Genomic DNA, 23,981 nt, shown 5'->3' on the forward strand with positions numbered 1-23,981 from the left:
TCCACCAGGAAGTGGCCTCAACAGGCGCTGGGCCACCTCTATCTGATTGAGCCAGATGCCACTGCAGATACTGGAGGACAAAACAGCTGAATACTATCAATTTCTATGCTTCAACCTACTAAATTTCAAGGTACACAGAGTGACGCTGTGGTGTCCACCTGGCCATCCAGGCTGAGGGTCTGGCGGGGGACGGGAGGGCAAAGCCGCTACGGCGGTTTACCGCATCCTTCCTGCCAAGCCCCCCATTTCAGGCACATGTGGCCCCCCTGGCCTCAGGCACCAGGAGCCTGTATTTGGTGAACCTTCTGGTGTTTCTAACCACTGCCCCCCCTCCTCTCGTTCCTGCTCCTGCACCCCCATTTCGGATCATCTTCAGCACGATGGAGTCTTGGAAAAACTTCAGGTATCACAGGACTTAAAACCCTGCGTAGTAACTGCCTGTTCACACGTTTGCCTTGCTGGACGGGCAGAGTGTACTCTGTTCCTTACGCATCTTTCTATTTCCAGAGGCTGGTACAGTGCCAGGCACATAATCCGTTCTCGACAATGAATAATAAACGAATAAACAAATCCAGGTCTGAATGAGACCCAAGAGAAGAGCGTACGTGGAGACTGACCGGGCTGCAGGCCTGTCCTCCCCAGAGGCGCATTGAGGGAGAAGGCTGATTCCTTCGCCCGGCCTGCGGTCTGTGCCCCGAGCGTACCTGGTCTCCCCGGGAAGGAAGGTGATGGGCATGGTCTCCGGGCAGCCCTGGCCAGGGTGCCAGCTGGCTTTGCAGGCGGAGCAGAATTCCGCGTCGCAGGCTTGGCACTGCACCAGCTGCGGCGTCTGCAGCCCCGTCTCCTGGAGCTGGCACACAGCCTGGCAGGTGGACGCTGGGCACCAAGTCCGACAGGGGTCCAGGAGCACCTCTGGCACAGGGAATAAAAACGGGCAAGTCAAACTCTGCAGGACCAAGGATCTGGCGGGGCTTCGGACTGATGGACACGGACTTCGCGTATTTAAGGGAGAAAAGGAAATCAAGGTCAGACATAATATACCCTTCACGATCCGGGACCCATCTGGCTCCTCCTCCTCCTCCCCCCGGGCCACTCCCCACTTCCCACTCCACTCACGTGGGGGACAGCAGATCCCCAACTACTCCCAGAGTCCTCGTGGCTCAGGAGCCCCTACATCCTGGAAGCCTCGTGGTCCAGGGACCATCACCTCCTGCTCCCTGCCCGCCTGCCCTGGGACATAGCTTCGTGCAGTCAGGCCCGTCCTTCAGGCTCGTAGCCTCACAACCTAGCCCAGGGTGGGGTGTGCGTCGGGCATCCCAAAATATTGGTTAAGGATGGAAGGAAAAGAGGGAAGGGAGATGGCTGATTCTTCTTCTCATCAAAGGTCAGACCTCTGACTTATGACTGTCTCCCTCCCAAGTTCAAATCTAAGCCCTGAGCCAAGGACTGTATGAAATTCACTCTTCAACAGCAGGCTTTCCCTCTGAAGTGGAGCCCACGTCACTAAGAAGCCTGATTTGATGAAATTAGTCAGGAGGTTTATTTTGAAAAACAGACCACCACAACACTCCCATTCCTTCACATCTGCTTTCATATCTCACATTTCTTTAAATAACGGTCCCGAGCTGTCCTTCACGTGAGCCTGGTTACTGGTTCCTTGGACCCTCTGTCCAGTGTGACTGGACTCTCAATGCAGGCCAGCGGGAGGGAGAGCTGGGCAGGAACCCACACGGATGCTGACGCGAGGCCAAAACGCCGCGAGAGAGGCCAGAGGATTCCAGGGTGTGTTCAAAGGCCTCCAAGTCAGCCACGGAGGGTCACTCTTGAGAAGGAAGGGACTGTATTGTGCTGGGAACTTGGAAGCAGTGAAAGGCGCCTGCAGGCTTCTCGGCCACGTGACCAGCGATGGCCGGGGTGGGTCGGTTCACCCACATCAGAGACAGGATTTGGAGGCACTGGGACCTCCAACAGGCTGGGGCTGTCATGAGCTGCAGGCGCCCGGGCCTCACTTCAACAGGCCACCCGTGTGTTTGCCATGTTCCCCAATCAAATGTGGATTCAGCCCGCCATGAATGAGCTCCTGTCAGGTACAACGGGACTAAAAACCATCTCACCATCCAATCTGGGGGCTAACAGTAAGTATTTCAGTCTTTGAGGGTCATGAGGTCTCCATCCAACTACTCAGCTCTGCTGTGGTAGCACAAAGGCGTCTGTGTTGATGCGTAAATGAGTGTTCCAATAAAACTTGATTTATAACCCCAAGCCAGGGGCCGTACTAATTTGGCCCACTGGCCATGGTTGGCCGACTGCTAATCGAATCTAACTTTTTTTAAAAGGTGAATTAATCAACAGCACAGAAGTATCAAATTGGTAGGTCTGGCAGAAGCTTTAGAAGACTTGCTAATACAAAGGAACGCCGGCATTCAGGAAAATGTGATACTTTTTCATTGTTTTTCTTTATAACAAGGTAAAATCTTCCTGATGAGCCTAATAGTGAGCGAAGGAGTAAAATCAGCTCTTGTCACGCTGAGCTGAGTTGGCTTTTCTCAGACTGTCTCTGGCTGTCCGAGCCAAGGACGTGGTTTTGTGGGAAAACGCACGTGTGTGGGGCAGCGGCCTGCAGGCCCCTGGGCTGAGGAGGCAGGAGGAAGGCGGGGGGAGGGATGCAGAGGCGGCCCGGGGCACGCGGGGGACACACCAAAGGCCGCTGCCCCAGGGTCCTGTGCCTTTTAGCGGCGGCCCTCCCCCTCCCTCATCTGGAATTCTCTAAGAGCTCTGCCTCCGGTGCTGGTGTGCGTGGAGGGTAAGCCAGGCTTTGCGGCACCTGCATCACGGGGCCCCCATGGGCCCGGCCCCCGAGGACAGTGCTGCGGGATGTGGGCGCTCGGCCTGCCAACAGCAGGACACGGGCAGGTACGTCCTCAGCGGGGTCTCTTTCCCTGCCAACTTGACAAGGTGTTGAGCGCTGTTGCCCCTAAAGGGACACCACTGTCCAGTTTAGACCCTTCCAGTTCCCACCGCTCCCCGCTTCTGCTCTGAGGAGGCTGTGACCTCAGGAGGGGACCAGCAGAACCTCTTCCTGCATCTCACGGCCAAGCGCCATCTTCCGTCCACTCCTCTTAGAGGGCACGCGTGGCTGCCAGGGTGGGGGGGGGGCCTTTTCATGAAAGGCCCAATTATATCCTGCAGCGCACAGCAGCGGAGACCCAGTTAGGGTTTCCATGGTAACGACTTCAACAGTGCGACCTGTGTCCTTATGGCAATGCCCATCCCCATGGGAGAGACTCCCTGTGGGAGACGTAGAGGGCAAACACTCTGCCCCATCGACCTGCTAGCTCAGAACACCCTTCCACAGTGCTGCCGGCACGCATGCCCCTGTGGGCACAGCCTGGGCTCCTCTCTCAGATGTCTATTAGAATTCTACATCATCACCCCGCTGCTGGAGTCTGCCAGCTGAGTGTACAAGATGAGACGCGATCAATAGGAAAATCCACACTGGGCAACAGCAGAGGTTTTCTTTCCAGGATGTGTATATACCTACATATCTATGTCTGTCTATCTATCTATGTATTACATGTATATCTTATACTATACATTAGATACATTATATCATATGATATATTATAACTATTATAAATATTGTATCTAATATTTATATATATACCTATTTGTATATATTTTCACACAAGGCAAGCAGTGTATTTCCTGGCACACTAGAAGAAACTCATCTTAACTCCCATCTCCCAAAGGTATATTCATAATAGATTAATGAAGCAGGTCCCTAATAGCTCTACTTATCAAAAAGCCCAAGACTCTTTTAAAAGATGTTTTTCTTTCCTTTTTTTTTTTTTTAACACCTTTATCGGAGTATAATTGATTTACAATGGTGTGTTAGTTTCTGCTGTATAACAAAGTGAATCAGCCATACATATACATATATCCCTATATCTCCTCCCTCTTGCGTCTCCCTCCCACCCTCCCTATCCCACCCCTCTAGGTGTTCACAAAGCACCGAGCTGATCTCCCTGTGCTATGTGGCTGCTTCCCACTAGCTATCTATTTTACATTTGATAGTGTATATATGTCCATGCCACTCTCTCACTTCATCCCACCTTACCCTTCCCCCTCCCCGTGTCCTCAAGTCCATTCTCTACATCTGCGTCTTTATTCCTGTCCTGTCCCTAAGTTCTTCAGAACCTTTTTTTTTTTTTTTTTTAGATTCCATACATATGTGTTAGCATACGGTATTTGTTTTTCTCTTTCTGACTTACTTCACTCTGTATGACAGACTCTAGGTCCACCCACCTCACTACAAATAACTCAATTTCATTTCTTTTTTATGGCTGAGTAATATTCCATTGTATATATGTGCCACATAAAGATGTTTTTCTTTCTTAAACACAACTGTCCTTTGAGAAGCACACTGTGAAGGGCCCAGCACGCCCACTCATATTGGTCCATTCTCACTGCCCTGGATATATAAACAAACGCCTGCAGCGTGGTGTGGTCGGTGCTCAAATAGGAGCTCGTGTGTAGTCCAGTGGGGCATGCAGGCAAAGGCGATGGACCTTCCCTGGAAGCTTGTTTGTTCCCAGCCTTGGGGGTCTTCCAGTTGGGAGAGTAGGTGCTCAGAAAGCACCTCACAGCCTCCCTCTTGGCTTCCTGCTTCCCAAGGACCTGGCTGGAGGAGTGGGGAAACTCAGATTCAAATCAAGGCTCTGATATAAGATGAGACATGCAAAGTTCACAGGAAGACAGTGCTTGAAACTTTAACCATAGGACTTTTTAGTTACTAAAGGTTGTCAGAAAATCATGGCAACTGTCAGTTTTAATCCAGTCACCATCCTCACTTGAAAATGAATTTCAAAGGGAGAGAGTACGTTGAAACTTGCTCACTGATCCTGTCTCAGAATTTGCTCAGTGACCAGCTATAATCAATAGCTGTATTTTATTAGCCCTAACATTTTAACATTTCATTCAGACCGGTCTCTGGTCCTATTAAGTCCGAGTCCTTTTTGTGTTTTTTTGCTGCTTTGAACGTAATGCTAGAAAAATGTTTTAAAGTGATGGGTTTGAGAGATATTTTTTTAACCTAAGTCGAGTTGGGTTCATTATGCAAAGGAAAAAAAAAAAAATCTTTGACTAAGCTAAAGTTCGGAAGAAATAACACAGTTAAAATTATTATGTAGGAATATTTACCCAGCTGCGTTTTTAAATTCAATGTCATAGAAAGTTCATTTTCTTGTAACCCAAATAACTGCCAGTTTCTGTCAAGATTCCCACTGGAAAATGTTTTCAGAAGACGCTCAAAGTCTCAGAAATCCAAATTAATTTTATTGCTCCACATACTGACGTTTGTATCACATGGCATTATATTTAAGTTATAAACTGCCCCAAACCAAACAATATATGGCATTTAAATAAATAAACTCTTGTAAACAAATTTCAATGCCATCAAAAATCCTGTTTGATTTTTTTTAGGTTGGCCACACATTACCTTTTTTTTTTTTTTTTTTTTCCTTGAGAAGTGAGCCTCAAGAGGAAATGCAGCTATCTTTAGCATTTCTTAAAAAAAAAAAAAAAATAGAAAAAGAAAACTTTCCACATTCAGCTAAACTAAGAGTCTCTGGACACTTTCCTCTAGTCTATTCCGCATTCCATTCCCATCCTGATGGTGTTTTCCTGTAAACACGCCACCCAGGGCCGCACCTCTCATAAAGGCCTGATCCAGGCAAGGGCTGGGAACTCCTCCAGGAAGAGGGGGGAGCAAACTTCAGTGCTCGCAAACCGAGCTGAAAACTTTACAATCCGGATGCGGCATCTTCGCGATAAAGTTTTACCTACAGAGCATCTTCTACCCATGTCTTGTTCTGCTCCTTTTCGGGTGAGCCCAAGGTCCAGAATATACATGAAAACGAGGCCAAACAGAATCCACAGACTCTTTAAAAAATACCATGTTATGATCCTGACGTACTTCAGACAGCAAAGAGAAAGACCCATCCCGGACGGTCAGCGTGTCTGAACTCCGGCGCGGCCCGGCTCCAGCCAGCAGGGCTGGGCAGGGCACTGCGGGGGACCTGGTCCACACCCCACCCCACTCCCCGCCAGAGATGGAAATCAGGGCGCGTCGGTCAGCCTCTGTGGGTGTCAGGTTAACAGACAACCTTGTCGGGCTGTTGGGAGACTTGGTGAACTAAGGGCTCAGCACCCACTGGTCCCGGCGTGCACGAGGCAGCCTGTCAAGGCGATGGACATGCGTGCGCTCGGGATGGTGAGGGCCACGATTCCACCCTGCCTGACCTCGGGACTTGCTTCCAGGCCTTTGTATCTTTTAAATTCTCCGGAGGTCTAAGAATTAGTTCTCAGACTGTTAGGCCTTAACCTGGCTGGAGAACAATGCCCCATGAGGGTCTCTTTAAACTACCCCCAAAATCCCAAACCCCTAGAAGCAAGCTGTGTTTCACGAATCTTTCCTGTTCCTAACTAGATCCCCAACAGAGGCCTTCCAACTGTGAGCTCTGCAGAGAATTCAAATGACAGCCGGACTTTAGAAGTCTACTTTACATCAATGTTTTCACTTCTGCTGTAGCCAAATGATATATAATCACAATCACCGAAAGCACTCCCCCGGGTTACCCGGATTCTGTCACAGGAATCATAACTGGCTAAGACACGGGGGCACCTACCTCTTTCAAACTGTAGCTTTTTGTATCTTTGCATGATTTCAGCTGCAACCATACACTCAATCTAAGGGAAAAAAGAAAAAGGAGTAAAATGATCTGAGGGCTAGACTACAATGCCAGGTCAGTCTAGACAGAGCCCATGACCCCCCATCGCTGAGGAGCCCATGCTCGTGCACCCCAGTTTCCCCAGCTGAACGTGCCTCGTTCTCCTGTAGGTGGCCCTGTTTGGGGCAGGCAGCATCAGGGCAGCTAATTGCAGTTTCTAATCCTTCTTTGATCAAGAGTTCCACATACTGTTTCAGGCACTGAAAAAAAAAAACAGAAATATCTGTAAACATCTTTACTTCCTTAAGGCTGAAGGAGCAGTGAGGCATTAAAAAAAAAAAAAACAAAAGGACAAATCAAGCACATTGTTCCAATACGGTTTTTTGTATATTTGCTGTGTAGCCATAGCAACGACCAAATTAGGGGTTGTATTCACTCAACAAATATTTGCGGGGTACCTCTTCTGCACCAGGACTAGGGATGCGGGCTGGAGCCCTGGGCCCGACCTCGGCAAACACCGTGCCAGTGAGCCCAGGGCAGAAGCAGAGGCATCGAGGGAAGCAGGGAAGCCGTGTCCCTCAGACACACATCAGACGTCAGGCACCATCCTCAGTCCCCTATACTCCATTGTTTCATGTGCTCCTTAGAACATTCTCGCAGGACAGGTGTGACCATGTCATCATTCAGGTGTGAACACTGAGTGACCAAAGAAGGAACTGCCAGCTTACCCAGACAGCAAGGGCAGAGCCCAGATCCCAACCCAGCCTCACCTGCCTCTAAATCGCCCCTGCACCCCACACCAAGAACCCAGGTATGGCTGCCCATCCTCCTTCAGTGACCCCTTACTTACTGGGCAGTTACTTGCTACCACCTTCCCCTACTTGGCAGTCTGGCGGGACATCTGAAGTAAGTTCAGAAAAATCAGTGAGGGACACAAAGCAAAGTTCATACCAAAGTGAGGAGGCCTTTCCCAATGCCGGTTTACTCTTGCTTCACTGTCTGCTAGTCGTAGAAATCCAATACTCCCTTAAAAAGCACTTCGTAAACAACAAGTAGAAGAAAGGTCATGACCTTCCCTAGTTGCAAGCTCACTACCAAATGTGACTGAGACAAACATTGAAGCGCTTACATCAGAACTCAAAGAGCATGGGAAACCGGACCTTTCAGTGAAGGGAAGCAAAGCACAGTATCTCACCAGCATCTCCGCTACACTATTATAATAACACTATTATGTGTCATAACGATTCATCAAGAAAAGCACATAAACTGTTGGTGGGAATGTAAATTGATATAGCCACTATGGAGAACAGTATGGAGGCTCCTTAGAAAACTAAAAATAGAACTACCATATGACCCAGCAATCCCACTACTGGGCATATACCCAGAGAAAACCATAATTCAAAAAGACACATGCACCCCAATGTTCATTGCAGCACTATTTACAATAGCCAGGACATGGAAACAACCTAAATGCACATTGACAGACGAATGGATAAAGAAGATGTGGTACATATATACAATGCAATATTACTCAGCCATAAAAAGGAACGAAATTGGGTCATTTGTTGAGATGTGGATGGATCTAGACACTGTCATACAGAGTGAAGTAAGTCAGAAAGAGAAAAACAAATATCGTATATTAAATGCATATATGTGGAACCTAAAAAAAAGGTACAGGTGAACCAGTACGTGAGGCAGAAATCGAGACACAGATGTAGAGAACAAATGTATGGACACCAAGGGGGGGAAGCAGCAGGGGTTGTGGTGATGGGATGTATTGGGCAATTGGGATTGACATGTATACACTGATGTGTATAAAATTGATGACTAATAAGAACCTGCTGTATAAAAAAATAAATAAAATAAAATTCAAATTCAAAAACAAAAAAAAAGAAAAGCACATAAGCTGTTTCCTAAGCCTCTTCCTCCCCCCCAAAATGTCTAATCCATTTCATTATAAGAATGCATGGTTACTAGAACGGATGGGCCTAAAATCAGATCCAGCTGCAGTTTCCACTGGTTCTGTGCTTTGAACAAGTCTGCCTCTAAACCAGCCTCATTTTCTGGACCTGCATTTTAGGGTGGTTCAGCCTACCTCATGGTGGAGTCGAAAGAATATTGTGCAAGAGAAAGAGGTCGAGGACTTCCGTGGTGGCTCAATGGTTAGGAGTCCGCCTGTCAATGCAGGGGACACAGGTTCGAGCCCTGGTCCGGGAAGACCCGACATGCCACGGAGCAACTAAGCCCGAGCACCACAACTACTGAGCCCACACGCCACAACTACTGAGCCCAAGTGCCTAGAGCCCGTGCTCTGCAACAAAGAGAAGCCCCCGCAATGAGAAGCCCCCGCTCACTGCAACTAGAGAAAGCCCGCACGGAGCAACGAAGACCCAACACAGCCAAAATAAGTAAATAAGTAAGTAAATAAATAAATTTATATTGAAAAACAAAAAGAGAAAGAGTCTAGAAGACTACATGGAAAAGACTGTATGCTCAATATATAAATGACAATTGATCTAAATGCGTAATTCTCATCATTTTAGCAAACCAGAATATTTCATGCGCTAAAGACTCTAAAGATGGCAATTTCTTTAAAAAACAGAAACCAAGGTAATCCTCGAAAAGACCCATCTCCTACAGCCTCTCTCAAGAGCACTGAGCAGAACGCTGACTTCACGTGTCAATTGCAGCCTTGGTGCCTACGACCCAAGGGCCCTGTATCCCTCTGTCCTGTCCAAGCTCCCTGTGACCACACGGGCCCTGAACTTAGGTTTTTCCCAGATCATCTATGTTTCACCAATGCGATGATGATGAAGAGAGCTCCAGAGAACCGAGTAAGGATGAGCCTGGTCCTGGCGCTCCCTCTGAGGCCTAAGATGGCAGAGGTTTCAGAGGTAAACTCATCAAAACCAACACAGGAGCTTCCCAGAACGAGGGAGGGGCAGAGGAGGAGAGAGGGGGTCACGCCAAGCCTCCATCAGGCCTGCACCTCTTCGGGAAGACAGCACCATGGTTTGGTGGTGCGCTGAACCCCCACAGCAAGGTCTGTTCACAGTGGGAGGTGACTGGGAAGCGAATGTCCTGTGTGGGGCTGGGGGCAGGCTGAGGAGGAGAGACACGGCAGGCTTCAGAGCTACAGAGCCACCTGGAATCCCTGCCCTTCCAAGCAGAGCCGCGGGCCGGTTATGTGATGAGTTTGGGCCACAGCTCCCTTGACTACAGAATACAGATGCCCATCTTGCTGGGCTTTTGCAACGGTAAGAAAGAAACTATGTAAAAGCACCTGGCACAATTCCCAACACACAGACCAGCTAAGTAAGAGGGACCGCTGTTACCTGCTGTGTGTCTATCTGGGTGATAGATGTCTTACAGTCATAGGTGAAAAAAAAATCAAAACCTTAGCAACAAGATCATTATTTTACTTTTTACAATTAAGTTTGTCTAAATTGAGTCTCTGGAGGACACTGGAATGCCGTAAACTGATAAAATGCTGAAAACTCTCACAATACTGTGCAGAGAAGTACATGATGAGAGAAGGTTTACAAAATGCAACAATGAAAGCTGGTGTGAAGCACACACCCGGGGGGGGGGGCATCTCCGAGTCTAAACGACGCTGTTGAAGAGACTGCACATATCAACAAGCAGTGCGTCACGTCTGCGGAGGACTGCCCAGGGGCGCACGTCCTATGCCATTCGCAGGCCTCTATGCAATTTGCAAAATGACTGTGCTCTGGAAGCATCCATTTGTTTACTATATAAAAAGAGATGAGGATCCAAGTGTCTGACCAAGCATCCATGGAAAACAAGCCCAGGCTTCTTCCAGATATAAAGCAGGCCATGACTCACAAACTATGTTTTTCAATCTAATAGCAAAAAGATGTTCTGAAATGAGCACAAAAAAATGCCAGAGAAACCTCAGTCAAAATATACAGGACAAAGGCAGGCACTGATGTATTGATATTTCCTACTATCATATTAGTTATAGCTCTCTGTAACCAAATGCCTCAGGACCCTGTGTTAATCACTACCTGTGTTAGCCAACTAAACACACACGAGGCTCTTAGGAGGTGTTAATCTCTCCCGTTTTATGGAGGACAGAACAAAGCCCAGGGAGGTTAAAAACGGGCCCAGAGGTGGAGTCCGTAAGCGGAGGAGCTCGAGCTCAAACCCACATGTGCCTGACTCCAAAGAGGTGAGGGTTTTGCTTTTCTAAACTCGTGCGTTCTTCCTCCCCAATCAAGAACTCTTTCATAAGCAATCATTTATTACTTATTTTCTGTTACCTCATGAGGTTTTATTTTTTTTTTTTTCAGTACAAAGCATTGTATGCATTTTAAAGTGGCAAAGTCTGAGTCAAACTAGACTGTGTCCTTATGTGTCCCTGATGCTTGGATGCCAGGACATTCCATGACATCAAGGCCCCAAGGCCCCTGTGGGAAAAGATGCGGGTGCAGATCCTTAAGACGCACCGTGCTGGGGCTTCAGTGGGGTCCCGCCTCGGGGACGCGGGTGGTCAGGAAGGCCTCCCAGAGATGGAAAGCTGGCCAGAGAGACAGGACGTCCCAGCAAAGGAGCGTCTACCACACAAAGGGCAGGAGGAGGGAGGGGGGCTGTCGAGAGCCGCAGAATGTTCCAGGCCTTTCGTTTTCCACTCTGTCGTCCAACTCTTTGAAACCCGGTCCAAAGGCAGAGGCAGCACTGCTGATCTGCTAAGGTACCTCCGCTGTGTCAGAATGTTTCTGCCAAGGAGAAGGGGGCCACAGAGACACCTCGGCCTGATGTAAAGTCTGCAGCAAGTTGGAACTTCATCTATTTTCTCCCTTGGAGGCCTGCTGGCTACTGATGATGCTAAAAGCCGAAAGGGACCCCCAGAAACTGTGCTCAGAGGCGCCTGAGTAGCTTCTGCTCACCAAGACCCACTGTGTACGAACGTCCGTGCAGGCAGCTCCAAACAACTGCGGTGGGGCCCCCACGAACAGTGTCCAAACAGCAAGGACCCTGGAATCCCCGCCCTGGGTTGGAATGCCAGTGAACCCGCTTGCCAGATGTGTGACTGGAGCAGGAGCTGCGCCTCTCTGAGCCCCCGTCCTCCGCGGCGTGGACTGAGACAAGCCTGGTGGACAGAAGAGGATGAGTCTACAGTCGGTGCCCCGGGGCCCGCAGCGCTCGTCATGGTGCCCGCACACGCGCCACGTGTCCTGCTCGGCACGCCCCGGCCTCCACCGCCGAGGGTCTGCTTACATTCCTTCTCTGTTAGAAGGCAGGCTCTCTGAAAGCAAGAACTGTTCATCTTTCCAGCCCCTGCGCCTGTGAGTGCTGGCAGAAAGCAAGGGATCGACGACGCCGCAGGGAAAGGCAGATGCCAGCAACCGGGGAGGTGAGCGCTCACACACACCACAAGCCGACGCCCGCGCGGACGCGGACGCTCGGCAGCCGTGCGGAGGCGGGGAGACCCGGGGCGGCGCGGGCCTCAGGTCGCTGCCAGAGAGCAGCTGGACGGCGTGGCGTCGCGGGCATCTCCGCGGGTGGGGAGGGCAAGCCCTTCCTCACACAGCTGTCCTCGGGGAGGCGGGGGCCACCGCCTGGCACAGCGGGCATGACAAGGATGCCTCGTGCACCCCCCCCCGCCCCCCGGCCATGCCACCGGGGGCTGGAAACCTGAGCAGGCCACCCAGCCAGCCCCGCGGTGAATGTTCTGGCAGCGAGGCTGCTCCAGGCTGCAGGAATGTGACTTTACCCAAAGCAGGGGAGTCCGGAGTATGAAGGTTGCTTTTGTAAAATTTTTAGGGGAAAACAAAATTCAGACTTACTTTCTACCAAAAAAAAAACCCCAAAAAACAAAACCCAGCTCTCATCTACGTGTACTACTTGTCCTCTGCTCTTGACAAGCCACAGGATCTGCTTGCTGTCTCCTGGACTAAGCTGCCCTGAGCTCCGACCCCTCGGCTCTGCTGAAGACCACGTGCAGCCCCACTGTCAGCCCTGCTCCAGGTACCCTCGGTGCTCTGCTCCCCGGCTGTCCTTGGGACTTTCTGGGGAGAAGACACCATTCTCTCCTCCGCAGGGAGGGCGCTCTCCTCGCCCTCGGGCTTCTAAACGAGCTGCAGGAGAGGCCGTGTGTGTAGGACAAGGTCTCTCTTCTCCAAAGTCGCGGAGAAGCAAGTATGAGCCTTTCACCAACCACACCTTCATCACCAGGACCTCCCAGGGAAGGCCAGACAGAGCTGGCTGTGGTGGGCTGGGTTAACATATGGAAATCAGAGTCAGGGACACGAAGGGGTCCTCCGTTTCATCCACTCAACAGATATTCATTTACTCTGCACCAAAAGTCCGGGAGGCCGGAAATGCAGAAGCAACAGATAAACCTTGGGCTGAACTCTTCCTGAAAGTAGAATGAGTGTGTTTCGTGTGCAGTGGTGTGGGATCTGGGTGTGTGTGTGCATGTGAATTGAAGAAGGCATGTGAGAGAAGGAGATGCAAGGATACGACGAGTTTGAGGGTCTGAGGGTGTGACAATGGGAGTACATGTGCAACAGCTCAGAATCGGCGGTACCTGAGGGCTAATGCTAATAGAGGGCACTCTGTTCACCCGGCCTCGTTATGTCAAGTGGTCTAGATTTTCCAAACAACTGGAGATTATTCCATTGAATGGAGAAACCAAGAGTTTTGTTTGTCTTTTATCTCATGAATAAGAAGGGGCTGGGGAGACCGAGAATGCCCATTTGGGTGTCTTGCCAGCAATGGGGCAGGGTTCCAGGACCCTGACCTCAGCAGGATGCAGATGGGCCTCCTGCAGGAGAACAGGGAGGTCGGCTTTGAGATTCAGAATCAAGTGCACAAAATGGGGAGAGAGAAAGAGGGACCCAAGTGTCCTTCCCGGGTAGGAAGGTACTGAGATCTGGGGGCGTGAGTAGGAAGCCCAGTGCCCATGACCCAGGACGTGGCCTGCAAATGCCTCCCAGCAGCCGTTCAGCTCTTTGCTATGTTTGTCAGCAAAGCTGATACCAGGAGTCAGCACTTTCTTCTGCATGGTTAGTGCACAGGCATCAGGTTTTAATGCAAAAAGCAAATGCACCAGAGTCAAGGCACACCCAGTGAACGTTCTAGAGCACCTCATCCCGTCTTTCTGAGCTGTGGTGTCCCTTTTAGGAGATGGAGAATCCTGCCCAGTTTGCAGGGTCTTATGGGAAGTGCGGCCATGTTGCAAGGCACGGGGTAGACCGCCAGCAATCAGAGATGCTGTTCTTTCACCCACAAGGTAAAGTTTTAGAGGGACCCTAAATCCAGACATAAACATGAAAACCACGCCTGTGGAGCCTGTGAGCAGTGCCCCAACTCGCCGGCCCCAGGAGAAGGATCAATGACGGTCACACAACCAAGGAGGCCGGAGGGTTTCCTGGGAACGCACGTGTCTCCTTTACCCACAAGTTACCGAGAGAGATGCCCTCGCTCTACCTGTGGACAGTGCGGGGTGAGGACGTGCCGTCTGCAGCTGCTACCGTTTTGTTACCATCACTGGGAGCCCCAGCTCTGCAGACTTCCTGGGTCATGGGCAGGATCCTCATGTCACCTGAAGCTCTTAATGCCTACACAGAGGCAGTGCCAGTGGGACTGGCAAGTGACAATGTCCGTGCAGTCTGAGAGCTCAGAGACTAAAGAGTCCCGCTTTCCTTCCCTGGACGAGGGCACCAGAGAAGATGGGGAAAGGGACTCGCCCAGGGACCCCCATTGTTAACGGCGGGGCGGACCCTAGAACTAGTCACCACTTGTGAATTACAGCCAAGCGCCCTTCCTACAATGTCCAAACTGTGGTTGTCTGTGCAAACAATGCCCTGCAGAGAAGCCGGTCTCACTGGAAGGTTCATGCACTTCCTGGGCGCAGAGCTTTCTGCTCCTTGCGCGTCTCCGGCCTCCTGCGGGACGCGGATGACCCAAGGCTGCCCTGCTCTCTGCAGGGCACCATCCAAGCAGAGCCGTACAGCCACAGCTTTCCGGCCTGATGCCCTTCCCATCCCTGCCAGTTACGTCACTGTGGGAACCCTAGCAAAATCCTCCTGTTCCGGCCCCTCTCACGACACCCCGTCCTTCGCCTGCCCTTCCTGATGGGCCGCCGTCCATCACGCTTTCTTCACGCGCCCCCCTGAAGCCTGCCGGTGAGCTCCCTTCTCTGTGCGGCCACCTACCTCTGTTTACACTGCAAATACAAGTCTTTCCGTCCCAGTGACAGCGACCCAGACCTCTCTCTCGCCTACACCTGGGATCGGGAGAGCAGAGACCGGAAGCTTTCATCTCCCCCAGGTACCCAGGGCACCTGGCACAGGCTGGCGCTTGACAAGGACTGAAGAACGGAAGTCACCAAGCAGCCACTTTGTGCAAAGCTGACGGGGATCTTACGATGTGCAAGTCAAAGCCCATCTCCTCAGCTGCTGGATTTCTGGATGAGAAAACATAACTAAGGGAAAGAGTCAGAAGTTCTGGGTCTCGGAAAACAGACATGTCCACCTTCCTGATCCCTGGGGCGTGTTATCTTGAGGGGGGAACCACAGGACCCCACGTCTTTGAGCCTCAAGTCCCCCCAACCTTCGGAACAAGAAGATCCCCTCCAGTGCTGGGAGCTGTCACACTGACCCTGCTTTGTCAGCAGTGAAACACCATAAACGTTCTATGTTATAGGACGCTGCAAGTATAGGGGAGACCACAGTGGCCTTGATGGGCTTCATTTTAGCTTAAAATGTCATACATTGTAGCTTCTGGTCCACGGGGCATCTCCCAGGCCACCAGAAACATAGGTTGACGAAATGGAAATGGGATTGGCTCTCAGTGCAGGATCTTATTTTAAGGACATATTTTGACATAAATGTCAACAACCCTTTCTCTCCTCCCAGTACTTTTGCACAGAAACTGTTGGTCATCCTTGAAGATTTCACATTTTTGCACACAAATGTTCAAGTTTACGTTTATCTCTTTAAGTTTCATTTTCACACTCAGCCAAAACCTGACCATTTGAGCTACCTGGTGGTCGTCACATCTCCAAACCCCTGGAGCTTAGCATCATACCTGGAACGTGCACAGGGCTGGGAGGGTCCCTCCAGCCACTGAGACCCTTGGACCAGTGCATCCCTCTCCTACCTGAGTCACGCCCCACCGGCCCCGTGCACAGGCTGTCCACGACCTTTGAACTCACCCTAAAGCCACCAGGCACCCTATAAACAAGGGAGATCCCCCGGAACATGTGTCATGGTCATGCCACGTTAGTAACTGGTAGGCAGACATTTCTGGCGCTCGAGTAATTTGGGGAGATGCAAGTTAAATCAACAGTTGTCCCTCGTGTGGATTCCTCGGGGCTTTCTTTGTGCTCTTGGGCACCCAGAGCGTCCCAGGGGTAAGGGTGCACAGAGGGACACGGCATGCTGTGTTTAGCAAATCCACTGAACCACAAAGTTCGTCTGAGTGCATCTTTGAAGACAAGTGTTCCTCAGGACACACGCTTGGGGATAGCTGCCCAAAACTCCTTTTGATACCTGCGGTTCTAAGTCCCAGCTCAGAAGCGAGATGGAGAGGATCTGAGCCTCCACGTGGCAACTCCTTCACACATGTCCTTCCTGAACCTCAGGGTAAACTCCGTTCAGCTCCATTATACAGATGAGGCACACAAGGGAGGCTGAGGTCAGAAACAGCCTGCGTTTCAGTGCCCTGACACCTGACCCCAAACACCAGGCTTTCCCCTCGAGCCCCTTCCTCCTTGAGGTCAATCTACCTCAGACCTAAAGCTCATAATTCTCTAGCAGTTTTTTATTTGAAGAGTGCCCCCTTTCAGCTTTGCACAATTTTCTCTCTTCACTCTTTCCTACCTTCCCAGGTCTGTCCCCAGGAAAAAGACAGTGGCAGTTCTGCTGGCTGGGGGGGCCCTGAGGCCTACACAGAGGGGACAGCAGGTGACGGAAGCCCTCGGGGACATGGGCGCCTTCCCCCAGTCTGCGACACGCAGGTGTTTCCTGTGCTTCACGTTGCAGGGAGCTGCAGGCACAAGTAAGCCTGTCTCAACATCTTAATTTTTAATAAATGGCTGTGAAAAAACAATCACAGCTGTCACCTGTTTCTCAGTGCTCCCAGCAGCCCCTCTTTGAGAAAACAATGTTATTCTCCTCTATTCACAGTGCCTGACTTAAATTAAGTGTTTGATCTGAATTAGACTCGCTTATTTATTTTCACTACTATGCTCTAGAAATAGAAAACTAAAACAACAATGACAACAAATGGAAGGCTGGGTAAAACCATGCCAGGGTGAATGGGCGACCTCACGGTGGAAGAAAAGAAGCCGTGGTCCCATGAGGCCCTCCCCGCACGATGCAGGCAGGGGGCAGCTAGTGGCAGCAAGCTCGCCTACAGGCACATCTGCAGAGGGGAATCAAGCCAGTTGGTGGCGACTGCGGAAAGCTTCCCTTCAGGCAAGAGGGAGGCAATTTTCGCATTGAGAGAACTCTTTAATCCATCCCAACGCTGGACCGTCTCATCCTCCAGAGATGAAAACGAGTCCAATTCTCTGTGTTCATTGGCTGCACGTCTGTCTTTCCACCCACCTCCCCCCCGGGCTGTCTCCCTCCCATCCTTCCCCAGCTCAGAAAAAGCCCAAAGCAACTTCCAGCGCTCCAGGTTGAAGTTACTTTCCTGGGGCTTTAATGAGGCACGTTTCTCAGCTGCTAAGCACACGGCTGAGGCGACTCTGTGCGGTTCAACCCCGCTTGCCTCTACCGATCATCTGTCATGGGCCCTGCTGCAAGCCAGGCATCTGGGGGCAGAACTGTGCCCTCAGGAAGCCAGTGTCTAACATATAAAGGGAAGTCAGAGACCCAGACTTCAACGATTGAAAGCTCCGTCTCCTTATCTGTAAAATGCAGATGATGCTATTGAATGCACATAGGTCCCAAACAGACAAGGTCTGTAAAACAGAGACAAACAGAATAAGGTCTGTAAAATCGGGGCAGGAAGAAAGAAGTCTCTGAAAATCAGAAGGAGGTTGTCGGGGACAGAACCCGATCCAGACATCTGAACAATGCACGGGAAGGCCGTTCCTGTAGTCCGTTTATAACAGTAGTCAAATTCAGAAACTTTTTTAGTTTTTCACAATTTAAAGAAAAATTGTTTTTCTGGACTTTTCTTTTTTCTTTTTCTTTTTCTTTTTTTTTTTGTATTCCTTGAATGGGAAGAAAAACCAAGCAAAATTAAACGAGACAAACTGAAAACAAACCCTACACCCTCATTTTTCTCTTCTGATAGGTAAAATGCTGGGTCTGAGTGAGGCCTGATGGAAACAGAAGCCCCTACAGGCATTAAGAGCAGGTCATTTGGCCCAGGATGTCGCCGGCTGCATCTTCAGGAAATTCAAATGTGATTTCAAGATGCAGCCTCTCCGGCTTAGCACTAAAGCAGTGACAGCTGACACAGAGAGCTGACTATCCTGCCCTACACACTCACCGGGCCAGCACCCCTGCAATCTCAGGCATGTCATCGTACAATTAAATTTAAAGGGAGCTGTGGTGAAGCTCTTCCTTTCCAGAAAGGAGCGCACACGCCATGATCAGGGTTTCTCAACTGCGCTCCCAGCTCCTAAGATTCTGTTTAACTGATTACTTTTGCACCACGAGTGCCTGCCATCGAACCTGCTTGGGGAGCCTGACTGATTTGGAGGAGAATCCCTCCAATAACTGGGTAAAAGTGAGGGCAGAGGGCTGCAAGGTGTCTCCGAAAACAAAAGTGAAAAAGGCTCATCCTGGAATTCTTTTACACTGGCGTTTTCTGCAAGACCCACCAGGGTACAGAAGATGCATTGGCACTGGGCGATGGTCGTCATCTGCTCCACTGGGTACTCCCCGAGACACAGCTTGCAGGACACCAGCGGGTCCAGGGCCAGGTCCCAGGTGGGCCGGCACCGCGCTGTGCTCATGGCAGAGCAGTCTGAAACGAGAGAAGCACAAGCCATCAGACCCTTGTGACCTCCACCGGAACCGAGGCAGGGGTCACTCCTGGCTGAAACTGGGGCTCTGGGGGTGGCCAAGTGAACACTGAGGGGCCCGGGGTTTTACAGTCCTCGTACGGGTTCTCTGAGAAGTTTTAGCCAGAGGTCCCCGATCTGAGTCTGTGGGTGATTCCTTTCCCGTATTGATGGTAATATTCAAGACGGCGAGTGATCTACCCGTCGGCATCCTTCCCTCCACCCCTCCGATGGGTACTGAGGAAGACGCCGTCCACTAACGAAGCACCCAGCTCAGGAGGGCAGAACCTTAGCAACCCGGCGAAGGAAGCTTTTGTTAAAATAGTTACTGATCAGATCAAACTGTGCTCCAGTCTCTGCTGTAGGGATATCCCGGGGAAACCAGTTGGGGAAGTTCTGGCCTCTCTGTGCCCTCCCAGTAGAATGGTCCTTCCACACTGGTTTTGGTCATCACTGCCCAGGTGTCACCTGACCTTCCAGAAGCAGCTCAAGCATCACTGCCTCCTAAGTCCTGGAAGACTGTCTAAAATGTAAGTTTCAGGGAGGCAAGGGCCTTTGGCAGATTTGTTCATTCATGTGGGTCAAGTGCATCCAACAGTGCCCGGTGTGTGACAGACACTTCACAATCATCCATGGAACAATCCTCACTTCCCCACCCTCCCCAACATTCTCTGTGCACATCCACCCCTGGTCTGTGTTCCCCTGATAACAGGCATCTTCCTATTGCTATGTTACACACCGATTTCCACTGCTTACTGCTCGGGGGAACAGAGAAGGTATGAGTGTCCAGCTCTTAGCTCGGCTCTGACCCACGGTGGCCTCAATAATTGCCTGTTGATTGACTGAATTCTTGCATCCAGGGAAATGGCTCCTTACTCCTAGCGTGTCCCCCCTCAACTTGATTTAAGCCTTACAACACTTATTTTGCACCTGTGGTGGGTAAGTATGTGCTTTATTCTACCAGCACCCCCTTGCCCCCCAAACTCAGAACTGAGAAAGATTCAGTTAAAATTTCAGATAAAATCCACAGCCATCCAAACTCTCACTATCTGCTATCCAAATCTCAGGACCTAAATTGATTTAGAGAATTTGGTATCCTTCCCTACTGAACCCCTAACCTCACTCTCTGAACCGAGGCATGAAAAGATTTGGATAGAAAGACACACATTTGGATTGAAAGATACATTCCCCCCGAGTTTGTGAGGCCATGAAAAGAGGGTTTGTCTTGTTCAACTCCACATGTACAGCAGAAGACTGTATGCATAATGACAAAGGTACATACATGAAGGGAAAGAAAACAAGACAAAACAATACCAACCAATGACCAGAACGTACACAAAATGGCTCTCGGATCTTGGAAAGACTCAAAGATGTATGAGACAGAGTTCCCCACCTTAGGGTCTTTGGATTCAACTCTGGAACATCCTTTGCCAAATAAAAAGCTAATTGGTAATAACACAAGGCAGAGTGTAGGATTATGTGTGAAATCAGTGCTCAAGGCACTCGGGAAAACTGGAAATCAGCCTGGGCTAGAATCTTCCGAATAGAACTTCACAGGGGAGATGAGGCCTGAGTTTTAAGGGGAGGTTACATTTCATACAGGTGAAAAGGGGGTGGATATCAAAATAAGAGAGAGAAGTATCCCAGCATCTTTCACCAGGCAACAGGGTGTGGAGGCAACACCGTAGGGACAGAAGGAACTCTGCTCCTCCAGGGCAAACAGAACACCCATATCTAGTAGGGTGCTGGGTTACTTGACCACTGTCAGCCTCAGTCTGCTCATGTGTGTGATGAGGCCACAACCTCCATCTCCCAGGGCTGGTGCAGGATTAGCAGAGATCGTATGATGGACCTGGCACACGTGGCAATGCTCAGTAAACCCTCTCCCCTTCCCCTGGGATGCCTCATTTGGCCATAGCTTGTCCACCTGTGAGAAGGCCTCTGAGGATACCAATCAGGGGCTGGGTGTGCAAGTTATTTCTAGGGTCAGGGAGCTGTCATGATACTTTTTTTTAGAAAAAAATTATATCCATTTCTCATGTTTTGACAGTCACAGTTCAACGGGTATCACTAAGCAAATATTTAGTTAGGACGAACCACTGTGGGTTCTACGCGGGGCGCTGGGGGCGGGGAAGGCACGTGTGAGTTGGGGAAGAGACTCTGCGATGGTCTTGGGAACGCGCAGAGGAGATAAGACACAGCGACACACGACCCAGACGCATGAGTGATGTCAGGGTGGCAGAGCAGCGGAGGAGACCCTGACCTATAAGAGCTCAAGCAAGTGAGGGGAGTTACTGAATTCCGGCGGGAATAGGCATTGGGAGTGAAGGCGGGAAATCCAAGTTTGGGGCGGGGAATGGACTGCAGCCTCCTCCCAGGCCAGTTAATATCTGTGGGTGACTTAGTCTAAAGTAAGTGTACTTTCCATTGTTAGAAAAGAACTCTGACACAAATTCAAGGAATTTTGGGGTGGGTTGGGGCCTTCTGGATAATTTAAACAAACATGATCGTTTGACCTTAGTCCAAGGGCACCAGAACACTTAGGTGATTTGGGGGTCACTCAGCGATCTGGGGGTGCAGAGCGTACCAGAATCAAGACTCCTCATGTCACTGAGTTCATTTTCATTTGGAACGTCTCCCTGCATCTTGAATTTATGTTTATTATGATTATTTTAAATGTCCAGTGTCTCCTGGATCCTGGGCTCAGGTGCCAAGACTTTTTTCTGTATGTTTCTCGGCACCTTTTTCTGTTTTAATCCTTAATATCTCTTAAAGCTCACAGTACAGAGTGTCAACTGTGTTTTGATTAAGAATGTTAGCTAAGCCCTAAGAGGGGTCACAAACCTTTACTGGAAGCATTGAGAAATCGCTTAAGACTGGAAATGTCCCCAAGGGGACAGAGGTTGCTTAATTGGCTTTTCTGTCCTGGAGAGCTGGGGAAAGGCAGCAGTGGACACTGTCCAAAAGGTCTGGGGTCCAGATTCTGCAGGGCACTGAGCAGCAGATGACATGTCACCCAGCAGACCTGGGTCCAAATTCCTGTTCTGCCACTTGGTCATGTGATTTTGGAGAAATTACTCAACCTCGAGGAACTTTAGTTTTTTTCTCTCTGTAAAACTTATACACCATCACCTCCCATCTACACTTGTGAAGAGTGAGAAACAATATGTTTAAAATTCCTGGTAAGTAAAGGTCATTAGGCTATGTCAGGTTTAAGAGATTGGGCATTAACCCATACGAACCAAGGAGAGGAGAAAAACTGAGAGGTGATAAGATGGACTTAGGAAGTTCACGCTGATGGCCGTCATCTTTGGAAGAAGCAAACACCACAACCTCAGAAGCCTCCGCTGTGCAGGGTGCTCCAAGGCTGGACATCACCCCAAACGGCAGAAATCAGGGACTTAACCCTTCGACATAGTCCTTGAAGCCCACAGCCCTGACCCCACTCATTGCCTTTCACCCTGGACCACTGGTCCCATCCTGGCTGGTTCCTCCCCAGACAGTTCTCTCTCCCCCAGCTTCTGAGCTTGGCTCCTTTCTTGTTTATAATGACCCTCAGTTCAACTTGCAAGGCTTGACTTCTCACTTCCTTTCTTCCTGGACCATGATTTCCACTTGACCTGAGAGAGTGTGGCCTCCACTGCCCTGGACACAGGTTAGCTGTAGCCTCTCACCTCCCAGCCCCATGATTCAGCCTTGAAGCAGGTCAGATACGGTCTCCTGGCATCTTGTCAGTATTCTTTCCTACAGAGTAGACACTCTCTAAGGTGAGCTCCCAATCATGATTCAATGGGAACAACAATTGCACGTATTTTACAAAAAAAAAAAAAAAAAAAGGATACATTGTCTAAGCCCATCACGACCTTCCCGACACACAGGATGGGCTGAATATTATTTTGCAAACATTGAACAGCTGCAAACTTGAAATAGGAATTTGCAAAGAAAATCACAATGCACAATAAGAGAAAAAAACAGTCTTTGTTTTCCTAATGGGAATGTCAAGTCGAATGAAACAACAAACTATTTTAAGAACATCTGGTCAATTATAAGCATTATTCAATCTAAGCAACTCAATATGTTTATAAGGCAAGTTACTTATTAAGCATGACTGAGTTATGCAAAGAGGGTGCATTGTGATGAGAGGTATACAAGGATGAGAAAGAGCTAGAAAGGAAAAGAACCCATTGAGGGAGATAGTCTAAAAGTACGATGTGGTTATTTGGCCAGGACCATCGCACCTGGGATTCTGTGGATTCTGTGGATTCTGCAGGTCCCTATTCACCCACTGTCACCCCTTCAAAGCAAAGTAGGGGAAGGGAAAATCAAATCGGTGTCAGCCAATCACTACCCAACGTTTACTCTCAGGACTGCCCTAAAGCCGGCAGAGGCATGTCGGTGGTTCTTTCCCAGCCGAGGGGGCAGGGAGAGTCACAGCCATCTGAGTTTTCACTAGCCTTTCAGGGAATTCCCATCTGCAGTGAAGTCTAAGAACCACTGGGCTACATGATTCCACAGGATAGCATCTCCCCCCAGGACCCTCCCACCCCGAAGCCCATAGGGGCTTAAGCCCAACACATGATCACCTCTCAAAAATGCTACACCGCGCAGCCTGTGTCTGCCAGGCACGGGGCTAGACTCTGCATATTAGCCTCCTTTATGCTTTGCCATGACTCCTTCCGGGGAGGTGTGGCCTTTCCACGTCTGCCACGTGTATTAGTTTGTCCCCCAAATTGATAAGCAGTGTTTTCTATCGTGCTGGACAGTGCTGGTCACAGGCAGACCAGCATACATACACATATATGTGCATCAGGCATTATGTGAACCAATTTTATACATTATTTTACGTATCTGTACAGTGACTTCGAGGCTTTAATAGTTGCTATTATTCCAATTTCAACAATGAGGAAAGCAAGACACAGAGAGGGCACGTAACCAGCCTGCGAGACCTCCTTTGTATATCCTATGGATTGCGTGAGAACGGAGCCTTCTGGGTCTGTAGACAAACTAATTCCAGTTCTGCCACGGAGCTTCCTGGGCCTAACCCGAGTGCTTCCATGTTGGCGGCGGGGTGGAAAGCTACAGCGTCACAATTTGGAGCTGCCAGTCACAGCAGAAACATGAGAACGGTTGGTGGCTGGGTAGAAAATTGACTGCAGGGAGGTCGACTTATCCAAGCGTAAGTGGTTCCGTGAACCTTCAGGAAGGTGTCTGAATGTCGCCTCCTCCAGCGGAGACGGTGCTGCTCCCAGGTATTCCCCCAA

At 49.9% G+C, this 23,981-nt stretch overlaps 1 protein-coding gene across 7 annotated transcripts in view; it reads right to left on the minus strand.

Annotated features, from left to right (window-relative positions):
- RNF144A (ring finger protein 144A) overlaps window positions 1–23,981 on the minus strand; it is a 115,069-nt gene that overhangs the window by 19,766 nt on the left and 71,322 nt on the right. For all 7 annotated transcript variants that reach the window (XM_057558274.1, XM_057558273.1, XM_057558276.1 and 4 more), the window contains 4 exons: window positions 18,538–18,683; window positions 6,884–6,988; window positions 6,687–6,747; window positions 705–912 (listed from right to left, as the gene is read on the minus strand). In XM_057558274.1, the coding sequence (XP_057414257.1) occupies window positions 705–912; window positions 6,687–6,747; window positions 6,884–6,988; window positions 18,538–18,672 (509 nt within the window). In that variant the 5' untranslated portion in view covers window positions 18,673–18,683. The remainder of the gene's footprint in view (window positions 1–704; window positions 913–6,686; window positions 6,748–6,883; window positions 6,989–18,537; window positions 18,684–23,981) is intronic.

The sequence above is a fragment of the Balaenoptera acutorostrata genome, chromosome 12 (assembly GCF_949987535.1).
Source record: "Balaenoptera acutorostrata chromosome 12, mBalAcu1.1, whole genome shotgun sequence".
Taxonomy (NCBI): Eukaryota; Metazoa; Chordata; class Mammalia; order Artiodactyla; family Balaenopteridae; genus Balaenoptera; species Balaenoptera acutorostrata.